A 22,359-nucleotide genomic window follows, 5' to 3' on the forward strand; every position below is an offset into this window, starting at 1 on the left:
CTTTTTGCTGCCTTGAAGGGCATGTAGGAATGCAGCCTGAGCCCATTGAGAGGTCTGTGGAGATGAATTCTATTGTCTTGCGTGCATATCTGTCAAAAATTAAAATGAGTTATAAAATAAACTATTCCCATATGGTCAAATTAATGCAAATTGCATCATTCCGGTGAAAGTAAATCTATGTAAATATAGTCAATTGAGTATGTTTCCCATATCTAAAATCTGTATTCTAAAAATGACAATTCTTTTGTGCCCAGTCTTTTATCTGCATCCATTGATACATATTCTAATTAGAATTTCCTTTATATGTCGCTGCAGAAGTAGATTAATTTAAACAGTCTGTTTAGCATGCCAGAGGGTTCATGGGCAGCAAACACTCACATTGACTTTATTAGCTGGGATGTGATTTTTTTTAAAACCCCTTTAGTCTATTGGAAATGTCATTGTATTATTAAACAGGCACACTCTCTCTTTTTACCCTGATGAAAGAGCAGCTTCTTGAAATGTGAATTTTCAGATTACTGCTGTTGAACAATATGAGAATAGCCTTCTCTTCTCCCCCTCATAAATTAATAGCGGGGGAACAAACTATATCTGAAAAGAGACAGGCAATTTTATTAATACCTGGGTCTAGCTTAGAATGGATGATAGACGTTATACCAAGACAATTCTTGAAATATATATATGTATTCTTCATGCTGGCAAGGAATAGGAAGCATTTATCAAGTGCTACCAAAAAGTCAGTTATTTGACTGGTGCTTTATTTTTGTTTGCGTTTAAGAAGGTTATATACAAATCTGAAGTTTGATGTAATAGAGCAAGTCCAGTCATAGCTAAATAGTTTCGTGCTATTGAAAGAAGTGTTGGATTATGTAACCTAAAGACATAAGGGCAAAGTGAACCCACCTTAACTATTTACTCAGGCAAATACAATTCAATCAGCTTTGACATCCATATTTGAAATCACATTTTAAAACACAGACACTCTTTAATTTAACACCGGCAGGAATCATTCAGATAGCAATATATTCCTTAGGTCTTAAAGAGAAGGTAACATTTCTTTCTATCAAAACAATGACATTCATTTTTAGTCAAATGAATCAAAAGCTTATAGAAGCATGTGCATGTTTTAAATATTTATGTGTAGAAAATTGGCAAAGATGTTTCTCAAGTGAGTAACTTCTAAAAATAATGAGTTGAATCTTTTATATCCAATGGAAAGCAATTAGTTAACTATAAGTAGTTAATCATAACTAACTTGAGTCCCATTGCTTTCAAAGTTCTCTCTAAATATGACTAAGTCTGTACCTAAGTCCGTACTCTAGAAGATGTATTTTAAACATTTATTAAGCCATAATTCTATTACTTAAAGTTAGGATGTTCCTAATCAGGGTAGCCCACTCAGTATACCAATTAATGAATTAATGCAAGTATGAACATATACTTTAATTAGCTATAATTTCTAACTAAGCAAGTATTTATTGTTCTCCTTATAACTCTGCTCTGCATTAATTATGCTAAAATGTAAGGTGACATTGCTGCTGCAGCTTCATTAAAGAATCCCTGCTCATAAGTAACCTACAGTTCAGTGTATAGAATTTGGAGACTATACAGAAACTCATGCATCTATGGGAAATCATACATCTGTAAACAGTCACCACTCAAATCTCCAACTTTCCATTCAAGTGGCTTCCAATGGTTTAAACAGGATAGGGAGAAAAACTATACTGGAGAAAATATTGCTAATTCTGTTATCATGGCAGCTGGTAAAATGCCATCCATTCTCATAAGAACCGCTACTGGCTGTATCTTTGTAAAGCCTGCTTCTTTTCCTTACCCTGGTTTCTCACATCATCATGGAAATATGATGATGGCAGAAACCTGTTGGATAGAAAGAACTGTGGACATTTTTCCATTTTGGGGAAAGTAACAGTGTGCATCAACCATAAATGCAACTGGAATCAGTGGATGAGATTTCTATGTAGTGTGTTTAGCAGTCAAATACCAATTTTACACTGAAAATAAAAATGTGGCTGCACTACTTCTCTGGAGAGGGAGCATAGCTCAGTGATGGAGCACTGCTTTATATGCAGAAGGTTCCAGGCTTTATCCTTGGCATCTCCAGGTAACAAACATTCCAGGTGGCAGGTGAGGGGAAAGACCTTTGCCTGTGACCCTAGAGAGCTGATAGTAGTCCAATAGACAATACAGAGTTGGAAGGACAAATTGTCTGGCCTGGTTCCAATGCTCTCGATAGGGATTCTGGTATCCTTGGTGACTGGAAGCTGAATATGAATACCAACTCATTTGGAAAGCATTGCATTAGAGGCAATGTGAGAAAACATGGAAATGATATCTTGAGGTGTGTTCCCACATACAGGCTGTTACTTGCTACTGTGGTCACTACATGCAATTCCTGTGTGAAACTGCGCTAGGTCAGCTTGCTATATATCTGAAGGACATCTGGGCATGCTTTGTACCAAGGATTCTGCCAAACAAAAGCATTGCATCCATCTTACTGGTGATTTTGAAATGTGAAGGGGATGCAAATTGGATTATTGCAGCACTGGATCATCCATCTGCTATTGCCGAGCCTCACACAACATTGCCAGGTAGGCTTCTATTTCTAATGAAATCACTCAGACATCTTCCAAAGTTCACAGGCTCACTAGAAGCTGCAGCATTCATGTAACCACTGTCAATTTTGTCCACTGGGAAAAGCAATGTAAACATTTCAAAAAGTAAGTGCATAGGTGTGACAGACATGTAATTTCCCCAAAGCATATAATCAAGCAAGTACACCATGCTAAACATGCATGCACTGAGACAAATATATCTCTGAAAAAGGCAAATATAACATAATCGATAGTGTTACATATTTTATGACTGCATAATTCCCTCTATGTGAGTGTCATTGCTCATGAAGCCCAAAATGGCACCATCTGACACAAGAGGGAAGTACAAGCAAACTTGGAAGAACTCCACAGTTTGCAAAAGTGCTAAGAAATACTCCTAAGTAGTGCAGGGGGGCAGCCCTAAACATCCCAATTACACAGAGTATTCAGCTGTTTAACTGGACTGTTAAAGGATTTCTCCCTGCTCTCCCAACTCCCTCTGTGCGCGTGCGTGTGTGTGAATTTAATTGCTACAGAATGCTAACTGAATTTTGGAGGGGGAGGACAGGGAAAAACTGAGAGGAGGCATGGAATAAAGGTGTGAAAAGGATAAACATAGCTGATGAGCTCTGAGAATCCAAATGATGATGAACTTTTCTACACCAGGCTATTAATTGCTGCATCTTCTTTTGGTTTGGTTGCAGAACTGACCTCTGAGATCTGTACAAAGCACTTTTATTCTCATACTTCCCTGCTACATGACATCTAGGTGGTGCCATGTTATGGTGGAATATTGCAATTTTGCACGTAGGAATGTACCTTTTCTTTCACTTCAGAAAAAACACCCTATTTTAAAAATAACCCATCTAAGGGTGGGGGGGGTGTGTTAAAAAACAGAAGTGAAAGTGGAGGATCATGCATCTTCTAAAGAACCCATAAATAACCATGAGTAAGAAAGTCTACTAAAAAGTCTCATGTAGAAAAACTCAAAGATCTGCTGATCTTTCCATCCTCTGTGATGTTACTTTCAGTGAAAATAAGGCACACATGTGCACACCCAGGGAAGCTGTCCAGTGTTGGGAAAATTTGGATAAATCCTGGCAGAAAAACATTGCTTATGTGCTTTTGTGTTATAAAATCAAATCTGCACTCTTTCTCAAAAGCACCAGCTTTCCAAGCCAAGTCAGTTTAAAATGGCACTCCCCCCTCCTTTCTCTCGCTCTTCTCTCTGTAGACCAAAGCAGACAGGCCATTCAGTCGAATATGCATTCACCACTACAATGTAGCTACATAATCCCTGCAGGAATTCAGGGAAGTATCTGTTTTGCTATCCCACAGTGCTCGCCCTAGCCAATCAAAATAGTGCGGATCCATTACTCAGGGTCTCAGCCTTCCTGATAATGGAATGTAACACACGGGCTTATGATTTCAGGGAAGAATTCTTAATAGCCTGAATTTACATGTCTAAGCAGACCCGGAAATGGCTTCAAGTTTCTGGAATTTATTCAACTGAAATGTCAATACACTGCAATTAGAAATATTGTTACTTGTATGTTTGGCTGATCTTCCTCATTTATTCTGTATATGATGACCTCAGAATTTCGTTGTAACATCTGCAATCCGACATCAATAGCTCTGTACCTGTGTACATGATCAAGAGAGTATAAAATGCCCTGTACTTGCATTGAAACCTTGCAGTTGAGTCTACCTCTGCCTGGTAATGCATTATCATGAGTAGACCCTGCAGGGAACCTGGGGTTCAAATGTCAGTAAAGTAGCAGAGGTTCGAACATTTGATCTTTCCCACGAACCCAAGTTTTTATTTCCTCCTCACAAATTGAAAACTGAGATTCTGTCACCAGTCACACCTTACTCCTAAAATGCAAAACAATTATTTAAAATTAATTGTAATTCCACCCTTTGAGTGATTAAATATGTTGAAATATTCTGTATATTACAGCTTCTAATTTAGCTTGCTGGCAAGAGAACTAAATAATTGCTAAGGCTCAAGGAGAGGGAATATTGAGCAGAGGTACCTAGGAGTGTCCAGTGGCTTTACTTTCACATCATCAAGTGCTCTGTCTTGATGTGAAACCAGAGTAACTAGCCATTGTGGCATGACAGTCATCATGGTGTGGTAGTTAGTGCTGTTAGAAACACTCTTTCCTTTCCTTTGGAAGAGAAAAATATTTGAGGCAAGCAGAGAGTTCTTTTTGAAACTGTATTGCAATAAAGGGAGCTGGAACGGTTTCCTTCCCTTTTTCCAACTCCCTGAGCACATATTTACTTTCCAGACTTACACCTTCTCCCTGTTGCTTCATCCTTCCTTCCTTTCCCCTCATTGGCTGGGGCCCTGGGAGTTTACAATCTTTTCCATCCGCCTACTCTGTACTGCTCCAATAGCGGCCCTTCTCTCCCACGTCATCCTTCCCTGGTTAATTACAATAGGCTCATTTTGAACCGCTGGGCCTGTCAGTCAACATTCAGGAAGTCATTCCGCAAGTACTCAGCCATTTTGTCTACGTGCCAATTTCCTCACACTCTGTGCTATCTTATCTCAGCCCCCTTCTCCTTTAGGCAAGGAACTTTCTTTGTTAATTTTTTTTAACTCTTCCTGTTTCCTTGTTTCAAATCATCCTTGCATCCCTATCACTGCTGAACAAGGACTTGGGAGATTCTCCACTTGGCCATGAAGCTCATTGGATATCTTTGAGCCAGTCACAAACTCTCAGCCCAAGCTACTTCACAGGGTTCTTGTAAGGAAAAACTGGAGCTATGTGAGCCTCCTTGAGTTTTCCACAAAAGGAAAAAAGGTGGAATATAAAGACAGTCCAATAATAATAATAATTTAATATTGTAATATTACCTTGTAATATTACATTACAGATTACAAATGCACTTCCAGTTATGATTGCAGTCTCACTTTTATGGAGGAAACATGGTTAGAGTGAATATTGGTTTGCATCAAGAGGAAAGATTGGGAAGGATCTGTTTTGGACAGGGGTGGAAGGACTCCCCTTCTAAGGCTATTTCTTAATTTAGAAGTTATGGTTGGCTGCAGGGAAGGGGGCACATCAAGGAAGTAATGTTGGAAACTGGATATTATAAATAAACTTCCTTCCCTCCCACCACCTTGGTATGTTTTCACCAACCAAAAAAATCTTAATAATGAATATTAAAATACCTTAAGGGTTAATTTCTCCCACAACAGAAGCACTTTTAAATCAATGTGAATAACATGAATTTTTTTTAAATTCCTCTTGTTTTTTTTTTGTTTTTTTTGCAGAATGTGTGCTTATGGTGTCCATAGTAGAACAGCTTTCCCAGGTCCACAACTCTACAGCAAAAGAAGCTTTGGAGAGATTCTGTAGCTACTTACCTGGTAAAAAGCAATATATCATCTGTCAGCTTGTTCACTTCTTATTATGAGTTTGTGCCTATGACTATAAATGTTGCATCTGCTATTAATAGTCATAATAACTTGGGTTAATGAAATGGAAAGATATCAAATAATTATACATGGGATCTATTTTTACTCTCTTTAATGTGACAGTATTCAAAGGCTTATCTTCTTTAAATATGTAAAAATAGTAGTAATGACTCAGATGGAGGACCAGTTTATATAATCTATAGAAGCATATAATATTTTTCCTGGACTGTGCCACTTCAGGCTCCAGATACAAAAGAAGCATATCAAAGTGGGCCCTTGTGGGAAAATATATATCATGTGCCTAGAAGAGTAGCATGTAAAGAAGTTAGAACCAATTCTTCCTGCCACGCAGTGTTTCTTTCTGCAGAGACATTTTCTGTTTCCATTCAACGTGCCTATCGAGACCATTGCTGTCTGAAGTAATACATTACAGGCAAATCAAACTCTTTTATAAAATCATTTTGCATTTTGAATTGAGGAATTTTTTTATTGAGTAAGCTGTTCACAGTATGAGCCCAAGTTATGTTTCCCAGATGCTTATAGCAACTCGTTCAAACCTCATGCTGTGGTTAGATTGTTTTATTCTTTTTTCTTTTTTCTTTTGCCTCACTTTTCAGTCACTGACACTTATTTGCATTGTAGTGATAAGCAGATTACATGTGACATTAATACAGTGATTAGCAACTGTGTTAGAAATGTTAAACAATTAAATAGTGTTATAAACAAAAATAAAAATAAACATCTTGCCACTGTTGGCAAGCTTGAAAGATGTGTGGAGGGTTGGTTTAAGCTTTTCTCCTCAGCCACAGTCTTCATGCAATTATACCATTGCTCTCAGTGCTGCAATCAATATTAGGAGAAAAGATCCTATTCGTACCAATGGGAGTATTTTTGCTAATGTAATTGTCACAAACAGAGCGTGGAGAGCATGGCTGGAGAGAAAAAGCTTCAATCTCTTTTGCTTACACGTTGCACTCCCCTACCCAATGCCGGTGTTTTATTTTGTTAACAGAACATGAAATAATTGCTAATTGTGCTCTTAACATTTCCTTGCAGATAGGTCCTCACTTACCATTTTCTTGCCCATCCAACCACTCTGAAGAAATCATTTTGAGGGATCCGGGCAGTTTTCATGGGATTCCATTCTCCACATATTTAATAATGGGTGTCCTTACCAAACTTGGCTATCCCAGCTTGCCAATTTTGGATGCTCATCCCTGCCAACAGGACCTTATGCATTAGTTGTACAGTTCTTGAAGTGTTTGTTTATACCATTAACTTATGACATTCATCACCACAAGATACTTATTTATGTATGAAAATGATCCTGCCTTTTTGTCATGCATGGCATCTCAGGCAGCTAACAAAATCCAGTAATAACACCTCAAGTAAATACAAGTGAAACAATCAGAGAAGAAAGCAACCACGACAAAAATAATACTTAGGAAAATAATTGGCAGGGACATTTTACGAAGCATTGACTTGCAGCATATGGCAATGATTAGTACTTTAGGTAGTATTTGAAACAGACTGGACAAATTCATCAAAGATGTCTCAGCAAGTGACAATCTGCTAGTTGTTGTTGTTAGTTGCTAAGTCATGTCCGACCCATCACGACCCCATGGACAACACTCCTCCAGGCCTTCCTGTCCTTCACCAATCCCCAGAGTCCACTCAAGCTCACACCAACTGCTTCAGTGATTCCACATAACCACCTCATCCTCTGCCATCCCCTTCTTCTTTTGCCATCTATTGTTCCCAGCATTAGGCTCTTCTCTGGGGACTCCTTACTTCTCATTAGGTGGCCAAAGTATTTGAGTTTCATCTTCAAGATCTGGCCTTCTAAAAAGCAGTCTGGGTTGATCTCCTCTAGGACTGACCAGTTTGATCGCCTTGCGGTCCAAGGGACTCGCAGGAGTCTCCTTCAGCACCACAATTCAAAGGCCTCAATTCTTCGGCACTCAGCCTTCCTTATGGTCCAGCTTTCACAGCCATACATTGCAACTGGGAAAACCATAGCCTTGACTATACGCATTTTTGTTGGTAGGGTGATGTCTCTGCTTTTTAGTATGCTGTCTAGATTTGCCATAGCTTTCCTCTCCAGGAGCCAAGCATTTTAATTTCTTGGCTGCAGTCACGATCTGAGGTGATCTTGGAGCCCAGGAAAACAAAATCTGTCACTACCTCCATTTCTTCCCCATCTATTTGCCAGGAAGTGAGAGGACCAGATGCCATGATCTTAGTTTTCTTAATGCTGAGTTTTAAGCCACTCTCCTTTTACACTCTCCTGCTTCACCTGCATCAAGAGGCTCTTTAGTTCCTCTTCACTTTCTGCCATTAGAGTGATATCACCTGCATATCTGAGGTTGTTGATATTTTTCCCAGCAATCTTAATTCCAACTGGGGATTCATCTAGCCCCACCTTTCTCATGATGTGCTCTGCATATAAGTTAAATAGGCAGGGCGACAGTATACAGCCTTGCCAAACTCCTTTCTCAATTTGAACCAATCAGTGGTTCGTGTCCATTTCTCACTGTTGCTTCTTGACCTGTATATAGGTTTCTTAAGAGACAAATAAGATGGTCTGATACTCCCATCTCTTTAAGAACTTGCCACAATTTGTTGTGATCTATACAATCAAAGGCTTTAGCATAGTCAATGAAGCAGAAGTAGATGTTTTTCTGGAACTCCCTAGCTTTTTCCATGATCCAGCTTATGTTGAAAATTTGATCTCTAGTTCCTCTGCCTCTTCGAAATCCTGCCTGTACTTCTGGTAGTTCTTGGTCCACATACTGCAGCTGGAGCCTAGCTTGTAGGATTTTGAGCATAACTTTGCTAGCATGTGAAATGAGTGCAATGGTGCGGTAATTTGAACATTCTTTGGCATTGCCCTTCTTTGGGATTGGAATGTAAACTGACCTTTTCCAATCCTGCGGCCACTGTTGAGTTTTCCAAATTTGCTGGCATATTGAGTGTAGCAGTTTTACTGCATCATCTTTTAAGATTTTGAACAGCTCAGATGGAATACTGTCACCTCCACTAGCTTTGTTGTTGCTCAGACTTCCTAAGGCCCATTTGACTTCACATTCCAGGATGTCTGGCTCGAGGTCAGTGACAACCCCATCGTGCTTATCAGGGACATTGAGCTCTTTCTTGTATAATTCTTCTGTGTAATCTTGCCACCTCTTCTTCATCTCTTCTGCCTCTGTTAGGTCCCTGCCATTTTGGTCCTTTATCATGCCCATCTTTGTATGAAACATTCCCTTCATATCTCCAATTTTCTTGAAGAGATCTGTGGTCCTCCCTATTCTATTGTTTTCTTCTATTTCTTTGCACTGTTCATTTAAGAAGGCATTCTTATCTCTTCTGGCTATTCTCTGGGATTCTGCATTTAGTTGGGTGTATCTTTCTCTTTCTCCCTTGCCTTTCACTTCCCTTCTTTCCTCAGCTATTTGTAAAGCTTCCTCAGACAGCCGTTTTTCTTTCTTGCATTTCTTTTTCTTTGGGATGGCTTTAGTTGCTACCTCTGGTACAATGTTGCGAACCTCCGTCCATAGTTCTTCAGGCACTCTGTCTATCAGATCTAATTTTTTAAATCTATTTGTCACCTCTACTATATATTCATCAGGGATATGATTTAGGTCATACCTGAGTGTCCTAGTGCTTTTCCCTACTTTCTTCAATGTAAGCCTAAATTTTGCAACAAGAAGCTCATGATTTAAGCCACAGTCAGCTCCTGGTCTAGTTTTTACTGACTGTATAAAGCTTCTCCATCTTTGGCTGCAGAGCACATAGTCACTCTGATTTCTGTGTTGACCTGATGATGTCCATGTGTAGAGTTGTCTCTTGGGTTGTTGGAAAAGAGTGTTTGCTATGACCATTGTATTCTCTTGACAAAATTCTACCACCCTGTGCCCTGCTTCATTTAGTACTCCAAGGCCAAACTTGCCTGTTATTCCAGTTATCTTTTGGCTTCCTACTTTAGCATTCCAGTCCCCCGTGATGATAAGGACATCATCTTTTGGTGTTAATTCTAGAAGGTGTTGTAGGCCTTCATAGAACTGGTCAACTTCAGCCTCTTCAGCACCAGTGACTGGGGCATAGACTTGGACTACTGTGATGTTGAATGGTTTGCCTTGGATTCGAACTGAGATCATTCTGTCATTTTGGAGATAGTATCCCAGTACTGCTTTTCCCACTCTTTTATTGACTATGAAGGCTACTCCATTGCTTCTGAGGGATTCTTGCCCACAGTAGTATACCTGATGGTCATCCAAATTAAATTCACCCATTCCTGTCCATTTTAGTTCACTGATTCCTAAGATGTCGATGTTCAGTCTTGTCATCTCTTGTTTGACCACATCCAGCTTGCCTTGATTCATGGATTCATAGGAACATTCCAGGTTTCTATGGAGTATAGATCTTAGCAGCATCGGGCTCTCCTTTCACCACGAGATACATCATGAGTATACATCATGAGTATCCTTTCGGCTTTGACCCAGTTGCTTCATCCTTTCTGGCGCTAGTAGTACCAGCCCTCCACTCTTCCCCAGTAGCATATTGGACACATTCCAACTTGAGGGGCTCATCTTCCGGCATCATATCTTTTTGCCTTTTGGTACTGTCCATGGGGTTTTCATGGTAAAGATACTGGAGTGGGTTGCCATTTCCTTCTCCAGTGGATCACATTTTGTCAGAGCTCTCTGCTATGACCTGTCCATCTTGAGTGGCCCTACACTGCATAGCTCATAGCTTCATAGAGCTACACAAGCCCCTTCGCCATGACAAGGCTGTGATCCATGAAGGAGAATCTGCTAGTACATCTCTTTACAAGATTGTGGGGCAAACATCAGGGGATCGATCCTTCATCCCCTGATGTTGACTTCCCAAAGCATCTTGCTCATGATTCCTTCGTTGTTGCATTACTTTCTTCCTTCGGTTTCTCCTAAGCCATCCATAGCTGAGGCAGTATTCCTGAAGAGAACATGTTTTACCCATAGCAATTCTAGTTATAAAAATGATTTTACTAAAATTACATTGTATGCCTCCTTTCTACAAGAAAAGGCAAGGGAAAGCACATGCACAAATATGGCAGAAGCCCATCCAGGGAGACTGATGACTTCTGTGTCAAGTGGGCTTTTGAGTGTTCCAAGAGCTATCATGACACTCCATGGTTGAAACTACTTTGGGGGTGAGCTCAGCACTGTAGATAGCGCCTATAAAGCACAAAAGAGAAAGAAGAAAAATGAAAGGAACCTAAGGATCAGGAGCTCCTTTTGCAACTTTTACCAGCAAAACCATTTTGTAATGTTTCAGTAGTTGTATAATCATCATTCCAATACACAAAATCCTACTTCATCTTTCCAGTAATTTTTAATGCTCCCCACTGGCTAATGTAGGAAAAAGAAAACTTATTCCAGTAATGTTTGGAAAGTAGAATTAGTAATTAATAACCTGCTCAATAGTTAATTGGCAGGGCAAATTTTAATTCATGAGGCCAAGATTGAAGGGTACTTTTGTTTACTTCTGAATCATTTTGGCTTTGGTGTGTTGCTTTAATATCTTATGAAAATGAAAATATTAAAGATTCCTGGTAAGGGAAAGTTTCTTATATTTTACTCAGTATCCACAAAAAGACAAAAGCACAGTTTTTATCATTTATAAATTTATTTAAAAGTGATTGTTTAATTAAATGTTTCAACTAATGATCAGACAGTCGACAGCTTTAACTAGGATGCACTCTAAGTTATATGGCATAAATCTGGTGTTGCATCTGTAGCCCTTTGCTTGTGTAACACCTCCTCCCCCACAGCCTCCTGTACATCCTCTAACTCTGTTTGAAAGGTTTAGATGGGACATGGGGATTGCACCGGGGGGGGGGGGGCAGGGATCAACACCATTGGATACAAGACACAAAGTAACAACATCAAGATGTATTTTCAATTATACTCTCAAGAATCTGTAGGGGGCATGTAAGAGAACACACTCAGAAGGACCTAGTTTGCTCAATCCAGCTAGATTTTACAACCCAGCTCTCCAGCACCCCAACCGAACTCTCCATTTGCTGCTGGTCACATTCTGTCCTTCTAGCAAGCCCTTGTGGAGCATTCCACTGCATGTAGTTCTGTCCCCACCTTCCATGTGTCAGGGAATAAGATCTGGGGACACACTCTACACATGCAGCCTCACTAGTGGAACTAATTAGGGCCTGTACACATACCAGAAAGTATGGTCTCTTCCCCCATTATTCACATAATTGCATGGGGAGAATGCCCCAGAAGGCTGAAGTACCTGTTGAGGGCAAACTAGGCCTAGCTAGAACATCATGTCTTGCAGATGGACTCCCCACAAGACTTTTGCTGTAATGGGGTAATGGTCTGGAGGGTCTTTTGGTTGCATCCGGCAAGGCAATTCTTATGTTCTTCAGTGCCTTTTCATGAGTTCTCATGCAGTATTCTAAGTACTCACTTTTAAAATGCATTGTTTTCCAGAAAAGCTGAACTTGCAAGGCATTTGCTTTTTGATTACTGAACTATTTGGACCAAGCTTAATTAAACTGTGAGTATTAATAAGCCAAATAAGTGAGCCATTTTGCCCCAGTAGCATGGGCTAGGGGTGAGTGCTGAAGTGGTGGTATAATGTAGAGAAGGAGTCGCTCATCAGGGCAAAGCTGATGGTGGGCGTTTCATAGTCCAAAACTTCAGCAAGCTAGCAGCTTGCAGAAAGCTGCTCTATCGATCTAGAACTTTTCTCCTTGCCTCTCCAAAATATATTAATGGTGCTTTTTACATATTGTTCTACTTCAATGAAGTTCGGCTCTTTGTTATACAAACAGAAAGGTAATTGTAATAGGGACATCAAATAAGCCAAAGTTTACTTTGGTTAGACATGGAATTTCCAGAGAGAAGTCAGGGACAGAGCCAAGTTCAAACATGTGGAGTATCTGTCAAATGTAATCAGAATTCCAAATGGCAGCATCAGGCAGAAGTCCAGGGGTCTAAACACAGATCAGCATCAGGAATACTAGAGCTGCAGCAACAGCATTATTTCCAGCAAAGGAAATAAGACAGGCGCGATCACGGTCATGCTTGGGCAGGGAAGACAGACATGATTGTGGCCATCCCCCCCCCCCCCCCCCCGCCCCAGCACAACCATAATCATGCCTGATGGGAGTTTGTGACCTCAGGCAATTTTTTTCTGAAATTTCTGTTCATGACCCAATTTTGTCATGAACTGAGGCATTTTTGAGCTGAAGTACCACTGCATATTAAGAGGGCCTCCTGAGTCCTACCCAAGGCTCAGCTGCAGTACATTATGAGCCTTGCTACGAAGGAGTTCCATCCTCTTGTGGAGTCCTTCTGTGGAATTGGATGGGACTTCTTACAGAAACCCTACTGACTTGCCTCTTAAGGTAATAACATCCTCTGGGAGTAGGTAGTCATTCAGCCTTTGACTCTAAAACAGAATGCCCCTCTTCCTGCAGGGATGGACCTTGCACCCCTCCCTTGAAGGCACAGAATACCCCAGGTCTCCTGATATGGGTAGTTCATTCCATGTTGCCATCTATCCCTGGTAGCTCCATCTGTTCAAAGAAGAAAGATTCTTGCAGGAGGGGCATGGCATAAAACCCAATTTTAATAAAACTGAATCTCTTTGGGGAATCTATAGATAGCAAGACCTTGGCTATGTGTGCTTACTCAGTTGTGCATACCTGAGGAGCCTCTGTACTGTGCCAGCACGCTGAGGATATTTGCATAACAAAGAAACACAGAATGTGCACACACTCTCATTTGACTGGAGTGCCAATGATATTATATTGAACAATCCTAGCTACACTAACATGCAGTCTGGATTTATCCACTATTCACCCTGTTCCCAACCTTTGCCTTTAATACTGCTGCTTCAGAACCTTGTCAACTAATATTCTTTTCTCATTAAAATTGAGGATGTATGAACTTTATGATTATATAATTTGGTTTCTTTTGAGCTCTTTCATATCCAACTTAAAAATAAAATAGTACTTCCACAATTAAAAACTCAGAAAGGTCATTTAAGTTAATCTGACACTTACTCTACAGCAAATCTGACCAAGAAGGAAAAACTGGATTCCATAAGTGATTCAGTATTTAGATAATATTCTGCTGAGTTCAGATATGTCAGTTTGATGATCAACAGTCAACTTTTAGTCTTTGCTGAGCATATAATTTGTTAAAATAGGCACATATTCATGTTTTATTCAAGAGATGTATCTAAAGCCAGTGGAAGCTGGTGGCTCCAATCTCACCAGAGCTTCTTATCTGCTTTGGGTTTTACCCTAAACCTTATCCCTAAAACAGGTTCAGCACCATGGCTAACTCCTTTGAAGCTCAGACTGAAATCTGAGACTGAATAAGTAGTCTTCACTTGCCATCAGCCTTCACTTAACACACTTCCTAGAGTTTCTCTCTGCTGAGAGGAAATTCACAATGTGCGTAGAATCCTGGACAGAAAATTCAGCACGATCCAGCCAAAAGTATTGTGCTAAGATGAAATGAAGCCAATGTAGAAAAGGCTCTAGATTAGTATTTACCAAGGAAGGGTTTTTGTTTTTTGTTTTTTTTGCTAAGGAAAGGAAGCAAAGGAAGCAAAACTAGTCTTTGTTTTTGTGTCATTCTTTCTTTCAGGTTAGAGAAGCACATGAATCCTGATGTGGTGTGCCATTCCATTCACCTATGTGAAAAAAGGGATGGGCAACCATATTGTCATCTGTACCCTGTTCCTGAGGTGAGTTCAACTTGTGAATCTGAAACAAAAGCAATATCAAAAATAGAAGGAATTTTTCTTTTTGTGAAATTCAGTCCAGGAAGGAGATATTCGGTATATCTGAAAGGCGATTTTCCTTTCAGTCTCAAACCCATTGATTAATCAATGAGCAGATTTTAGTATGTATTGATTAGGCAGCCGTCAAAGCAACTAGAATGTGCGCTATTGATTTGGTATCCTTTTCTCGGTTTGCACTGTCTTATCCTATGACCGTGTATCATTCACTCATTCATTCATGCAGAGTTTATTCTACTCTTTCTCCATGACACTTGGGCGGTGCACAATTTTATTTTTAATTTTAATCCTTGCCAACCACACTCTTGAATGGATTAATCTAAGTGAATAGCTCATGATCAAATAGTGACATTCTTATTAAGCGGATTCAAATCCTGGTTTACCTGCTTCAAGTCCCACTCTGGGCTGGGCCCATGCCAACCTCCCCGCACTAGCCTGAGTGGCACCCAGTCTTGTGAAGCTCCTGCCATCAGAACCCCAGTAGACCATTGTACATCGGGGAATGCCAGTTACCACAGAGTCAAGCTAGGAATGGAAAATCCTCAGCCCCTGGGCTATCCGCAGGTGCCTAGCCATGCCAGTCACTAACACCACCCCTACAACACTGTGTTTGCTTAACTTACTCAACTCAGGATGTTTGATGCATTGCCGGGAACTGCTCTGAGACATGCTGCCTTGGAGGAAAGAAACGTAAATTATAAAGCTAAAGAATGAAATGTATTCAGGGACATAGATGCATAAAGTTCAGATGACCTTTTCCTTTGCTTGCCCTGTTTGTAATTTGAAGAATCATTTTAGTATTAGGAGTCTGCAAATGTTGACTGAGTCAAATGATTAAATAAACCTTTGGTATAGAGAACTGTTTGCTTCAGCTTTCCTGTTTTTTCAGCTGTATTAAATCACATGTGCCCATTTTCCCAGCATCTATGGGAAATGTTTGGACCAACAAAGAGCATCTCCCAGATAGGACACTAAGTTTAAGATCTATAGATAATTAAGTATTGATTCTAATTAACAGAAGCTCTGAAGACTTTTATGAGAAGCAGGGGATATAAAAATCTTTCTTGCATTTGTTGCACTGTTTCAGAATGCCATCTATAAACTTGTTGAACTTGTTTCAGCATGAAGGCCGAATTTCATTTTGGAGACAGTCTTGGAGGCCATATTCTGGTGGTGCGTGGGGCTAAAGACAATATTAGCATTTTTATACTTACTGCCAGTAAGTAAGCCTTTGGAGAGGCATCCCAGCCTTGTAAAATGGGGCAGGGGAGAAATGCACAAAACCCAGGAACCACGAAGCAATCAGTGGCTGGGAGAAGTGGGGTGGGCAAGGGCAAGGAGGCAACTTGGTTTCCAGGCCTGAGGTTCTGCAATCCTGCTGTAAAGCAATGATACGATAGTCGTCACCAGCAGAGGCTTGTGGCTCCAGTGTAAATGGGCAGGCAGTTCATCCATGTGGTGCTGAACTCAACTGATGGACAGCTCCTTGAAGTTCTGCCTGTGTCCTGCACTCACACAGGGGCTGCACTAGTCACCACCAGAGATGCCTTTAAAAATGAAGGCTCTCCACTCAGGATAGATCAATGAATAGAAGTTAGTCTTGATAGTTAAATGGAACCTCCAAGTTCAGAGACAGTAGAGCTCTATTTAAGAGATCTTAAGGACAGAAAGCAATCAGAACAGTTGCTGTTGTGCCCTGTTGGAGTCCCAGAAGCAACTAGTTGACTATTATTAAGTGAAAAAGCATGTATATTGATCTGAGCCGGCAAGGCAATGCTTACATTTTTAAAAACAGCTTGGCTTGTTTTTATACTAGAATAACTCATCATGGGCATGTTAATATGTAAGTAAAATATTGAGAATGAATACGAAGGATGCATAAAAGGCCATTGAAACTATGATTTTCCCACAAGAGCTGCAGTGTATGATCCATGCAAACAACTCCAGGCATGTGGGGACTAACTCCCTGTACCTACCTAAGAAATGCTGCATTTATCTGGTCCCACTGTGCAATGCAGACCATCCAAATGACTAGGAATACAGATCTCTGAAGCTGATTAGTGAAGCTTCTGGTGAGAGCTACCTCACTTTCTTTGCGCTCCGTTCTCAGACTCTGATGTGATATTTGACAGGATCAGATGTCATACACAGCAGGCCATCGTTAAACAGAATAAACTAAAGCAGCTTCCTACAAAAAAGAAGGAAATAATCTTCTATAAAAGTCTGACTTTCCGGTGACCATGCTGTGACATTGCTGATGCATCCTATCTGTTCATGCTGATTACTAGCCTGCTGAGAACATGGCATCTCTAATAGCCAGTTCAGATATTATTGGTTGCCTTGCTGAATCCTAGCAAGTCGGGCAGGAGCAGAATTGTACCTTCTCTTCCACCACAAAGTGTGCATGTGGACATTCTTTTCCCTCAAGGCAGTGTGTGTGTTGGCGGGGGATACGGCTTAACCAGGGAGGTATATTTTCAGGAATGCATGCAAAGAAGGGCTAGGGGTGATTTTTTTTTTTTTTTCAGGTTGCATTTTGATACAAACTTAACAAATTTGCACTTCCTAAAGGTTGTAAACCTAAGCAAGATTATATGAATTTCTGGAGGGGATATGGATATAATTGAAGTATATTATATATTATTAATTGTTATAATATGTGAATTAAGTGGTGATAGTATTGGTCTCTGGGATGGTGGGGGCACTTTATTATTTACTTTCTAATCTCTGTGTTTTTGTTATGTTATATTGTTATTGATGTGATGTTTTATATATGGTATTTTCTGTTTAAAAAAATTAAAAAGGCGGGAAATTAACAAATTTGCACTTTCTAAATCAATATGCGAACCAGAATGAATGCCATTATTCACAGTTCTCTAGCATTTGTGATCTAGTTCTCAGAACAAAAAATGCCTACAAAAAGATGTATATTTGCAGAAGCTTGTCTGCAAAACTATTATATATCAGTGTAGAAAAAACTTAATAGGAAAACTATTTATTTATTTGGGATATTTCTAACCCGTCCAATCACTGTGCGCCTCTGGATGGCTTATAAAATAGGTTCAATAAATGTTGTTGTTGTTGTTAGTTGTGAAGTCGTGTCCAACCCGTTGCGAACCCATGGACAACATTCCTCCAGGCCTTCCTGTCCTCCAGCATCCCCCAGAATCCACTTAAACTCACACCAACTGCTTCAGTGACTCCATCTAGCCACCTCATTCTCTCCCACCCCCTTCTTCTTTTACCATCTATTGCTCCCAGCATTAGACTCTTCTCCAGGGAGTCCTTCCTTCTCATTAGGTGACCAAAGTATTTGAGTTTCATCTTCAGTATCTGGCCTTCTAAAGAACAGTCAGGGTTGATCTCCTCTAGAACTGACCAGTTTGATCGCCTTGTGGTCCAAGGGACTCGCAGGAGTCTCCTCCAGCACCACAATTCAAAGGCCTCAATCCTTTGGTGCTCAGCCTTCCTTATGGTCCAGCTTTCACAGCCATACATTGCAACTGGGAAAACCATAGCCTTGACTATATGCACTTTTGCTGGCAGAGTGATGTCTCTGCTTTTTAGTATGCTGACTATATTTGCCATAGCTTACCTCCCAAGGAGCAAGCCTCTTTTAATTTCTTGGCTGCAGTCCCCGTCTGTGGTGATCTTGGAGCCCAGGAAAATAAAATCTGTCACTACCTCCATTTCTTCCCCACCTATTTGCCAGGAAGTGAGAGGACCGGATGCCATGATCTTATTTTTCTTAATGTTGAGTTTCAAGGCAACTTTTGCACTATCCTGCTTCACCCACATCAAGAGGTTCTTTCGTTCCTCTTCACTTTCTGCCATTAGAGTGGTATCATCTGCATATCTGAGGTTGTTGATATTTCTCCCAGCAATCTTAATTCCAACTGGGGATTCATCTAGCCCCACCTTTCTCATGATGTGCTCTGCATATAAGTTAAATAGGCAGGGCGACAGTATACAGCCTTGCCGAACTCCTTGCTCTATTTGAACCAATCAGTGGTTCTGTGTCCAGTTCTCACTGTTGCTTCTTGACCCGCATATAGGTTTCTCAAGAGACAAACAAGATGGTCTGATACTCCCATCTCTTTAAGAACTTGCCACAATTTGTTGTGATCCACACAATCAAAGGCTTTAGCATAGTCAATGAAGCAGAAGTAGATGTTTTTCTGGAACTCCCTAGCTTTCTCCATGATCCAGCATATGTTGGCAATTTGATCTCTAGTTCCTCTCCCTCTTCGAAATCCTGCCTGTACTTCTGGTAGTTCTTGGTCCACATACTGCTGGAGCCTAGCTTGTAGGATTTTGAGCATAACTTTGCTAGCATGTGAAATGAGTACAATGGTGCGGTAGTTTGAACATTCTTTGGCATTGCCCTTCTCTGGGATCAGAATGTAAACTGACCTTTTCCAATCCTGTGGCCACTCTTGAGTTTTCCAAGTTTGCTGGCATATTGAGTGTAGCACTTTTACTGCATCATCTTTTAAGATTTTGAACAGCTCAGCTGGAATACTGTCGCCTCCACTAGCTTTGTTGTTGTTCAGACTTCCTAAGGCCCATTTCACTTCACATCCCAGGATGTCTGGCTCGAGGTCAGTGACCACTCCATCGTGGTTATCCGGGATGTTAAGCTCTTTCTTGTATAGGTCTTCTGTGTAATCTTGCCACCTCTTCTTCATCTCTTCTGCCTCTGTTAGGTCCCTGCCATTTTGGTCCTTTATCATGCCCATCTTTGTATGAAACATTCCCTTCATATCTCCAATTTTCTTGAAGAGATCTGTGGTCCTCCCTATTCTATTGTTTTCTTCTATTTCTTTGCACTGTTCATTTAAGAAGGCATTCTTATCACTTCTAGCTATTCTCTGGGATTCTGCATTTAGTTGGGTGTTTCTTTCTCTTTCTCCCTTGCCTTTCACTTCCCTTTTCTTTCCTCAGCTATTTGTAAAGCTTCCTCAGACAGCCGTTTTTCTTTCTTGCATTTTTTTTTCTTTGGGACGGTTTTAGTTGCTACCTCTGGTACAATGTTGTTGTTGTTGTTGTTGTTGTTATTATTAGAACATTTCTATGCCGCCCCTTGCTGAAGCCTCGGGGCAGCTTACAACACAATAAAATACAATACAATACAAAAATAAGAATATAAAATTAAAATTAATAATATAAAATAAATAAAATATATATGTATATATATAAACGATATAAAAGAAGTTATAAAAGAAAAGTTATAAAAGGAAAGAAAAGAAAAGAAGTCTCCCTGGCCAGATAAGTAAGTAAATATTGTTAACAATTAAAATGACGTTTAAATAAAAAGGTCTTCACCTGGCGCCGAAAAATAAATAATGACGGTGCCAGGCGGACCTCTCTGGGGAGCACATTCCATAGATTGGGCGCCACCGCAGAGAAAGCCCTCCTCCGAATACCTACCCTCCTAATTTCTTTCACGGAGGGTTCCCGGAGAAGGGCCTCTCCCGCAGATCTCAAGGGGCGGTCAGGCATGTATGGATGTAAGCGCTCCTTCAGGTAACCAGGTCCCAAGCCATTTAGGGCTTTATAGGTCATAACCAACACCTTGAATTGGGCCTGGACTTCAATGGGAAGCCAGTGAAGCTGTCGGAGGACTGGAGTCATGTGAACATAACGCCCCGTCCCCGTCAGCAACCTGGCAGCTCTATTTTGAACCAACTGAAGTATCCGGACCGTCTTCAAGGGAAGCCCCACGTAAAGCGCGTTACAGAAGTCAAGGTGGGAAGTCACCAGCGCGTGTGTCACCGTTGCCAGGCAGTCGTACTCCAGGTAGGGGCGCAGCTGGTGAATCAGCCGAAGCTGAAGGAAGCGCTCCTCGCCACCGCTGTCACCTGAGCTTCCAGTGAAAGCTCCAGGTCAAGGAGTACTCCTAAGCTGTGGACCTTGTCCCTAAGAGGGAGTGCAACCCCATTCAGGGTCAGGTCAAATTCACCCTCTCCAAAGCCCGATCCGCCAACCAACAGGACCTCCGTCTTGTCTGGATTGAGCTTCAGTTTATTGGCTCTCATCCAACCCATAACCTCAGCCAAGCATTGGTTCAGCCCAGCCACTGCCTCACCTGGATTAGTGGAAAACGAGAGGTAGAGCTGGGTATCATCAGCTTACTGATGATTCCGTAGCCCATACCTCCTGATGACCTCTCCCAGCGGTTTCATGTAGATGTTAAACAGCAAAGGGGACAAAATGGAGCCCTGTGGTGCTCCTTGGCATAGCTGCCATGCAGAGCCATAGTCCCCCAGCACTACCTTCTGGAATCGGCCGTTGAGATAGGAGCGGAACCACTGCAAAGCAGTGCCTCCGACTCCCAATCCCGCTAGCCTATCCAGAAGGATACCACGGTCGATGGTATCGAAAGCCGCTGTGAGGTCCAGAAGAACCAACAGGGACGCACTCCCCCTGTCCTTCTCCCTGCACAGGTCATCGTACAGGGTGACCAAGGCAGATTCAGTACCGTACCCGGGTCTGAAGCCAGTCTGGAATGGGTCCAGATAATCAGTTTCATCCAAGAGTGCTTGGAGTTGTCCCGCCACCACTTGCTCCAACACCTTGCCCAGAAATGGGATGTTGGCCACTGGTCTATAGTTAGTGGCCATCTCTGGATCCAGTGACGCTTTCTTCAGGACCGGTTGGACTACCGCCTCCTTTAAAGGGGCAGGCACCCGACCTTCCCTCAGAGAAGCGTTAACCACTTCCAAGATCCAGGTCCCAATCCCGTGCTTGGAATTATTTAATAACCAAGACGGGCAAGGGTCCAATAGGCAAGTGGTGGCAAGTGGTGCAAACCTCCATCGATAGTTCTTCAGGCACTCTGTCTATCACATCTATTTCTTAAAATCTATTTGTCACCTCTACTGTGTATTCATCAGGAATATGATTTACGGGAATATGATTTATATCAGGTCTAGTTTTTACTGACTGTATAATACTTCTCCATCTTTGGCTGCAGAGCACACAGTCAATCTGATTTTTTTTTGTTGACCATCTGGTGATGTCCATGTGTAGAGTCGTCTCTTGGGTTGTTGGAAAAGAGTGTTTGCTATGACCATCATATTCTCTTGACAAAATTCTTCCACCCTGTGCCCTGCTTCATTTTGTACTCCAGGACCAAACTTGGCTGTTATTCTGGTTATCTTTTGGCTTCCTACTTTAGCATTCCAATCCCCCATGATGATAAGGACATCATTTTTTGGTGTTAATTCTAGAAGGTGTTGTAGGCTTTCATAGAACTGGTCAACTTCAGCCTCTTCAGCACCAGTGGTTGGGGCATAGACTTGGACTACTGTGATGTTGAATGGTTTGCCTTGAATTTGAACTGAGATCATTCTGTCATTTTGGAGATAGTATCCCAGTACTGCTTTTCCTACTCCTTTATTGACTATGAAGGCTACTCCATTTCTTCTGAGGGATTCTTGCCCGCAGTAGTATACCTGATGGTCATCCGAATTAAATTCACCCATTCCTGTCCATTTT

At 41.1% G+C, this 22,359-nt stretch overlaps 1 protein-coding gene across 3 annotated transcripts in view; it reads left to right on the forward strand.

Annotated features, from left to right (window-relative positions):
- The window catches only part of AOAH (acyloxyacyl hydrolase), a 99,031-nt gene that overhangs the window by 16,547 nt on the left and 60,125 nt on the right, over positions 1–22,359 (forward strand). For 2 of the 3 annotated variants that reach the window (XM_044454517.1, XM_044454506.1), the window contains 3 exons: positions 5,899–5,994; positions 12,534–12,600; positions 14,706–14,805. In XM_044454517.1, coding sequence (XP_044310452.1) covers positions 5,910–5,994; positions 12,534–12,600; positions 14,706–14,805 — 252 coding nt within the window. In that variant the 5' untranslated portion in view covers positions 5,899–5,909. Of the gene's footprint in view, positions 1–2,377; positions 2,610–5,898; positions 5,995–12,533; positions 12,601–14,705; positions 14,806–22,359 lie in introns of all 3 variants that reach the window. The other variant, XM_044454496.1, reaches the window with a different exon arrangement.

This window comes from Varanus komodoensis, unplaced genomic scaffold (assembly GCF_004798865.1).
Source record: "Varanus komodoensis strain SLA01 unplaced genomic scaffold, ASM479886v1 scaffold10, whole genome shotgun sequence".
In the NCBI taxonomy this organism is placed as follows: domain Eukaryota; kingdom Metazoa; phylum Chordata; class Lepidosauria; order Squamata; family Varanidae; genus Varanus; species Varanus komodoensis.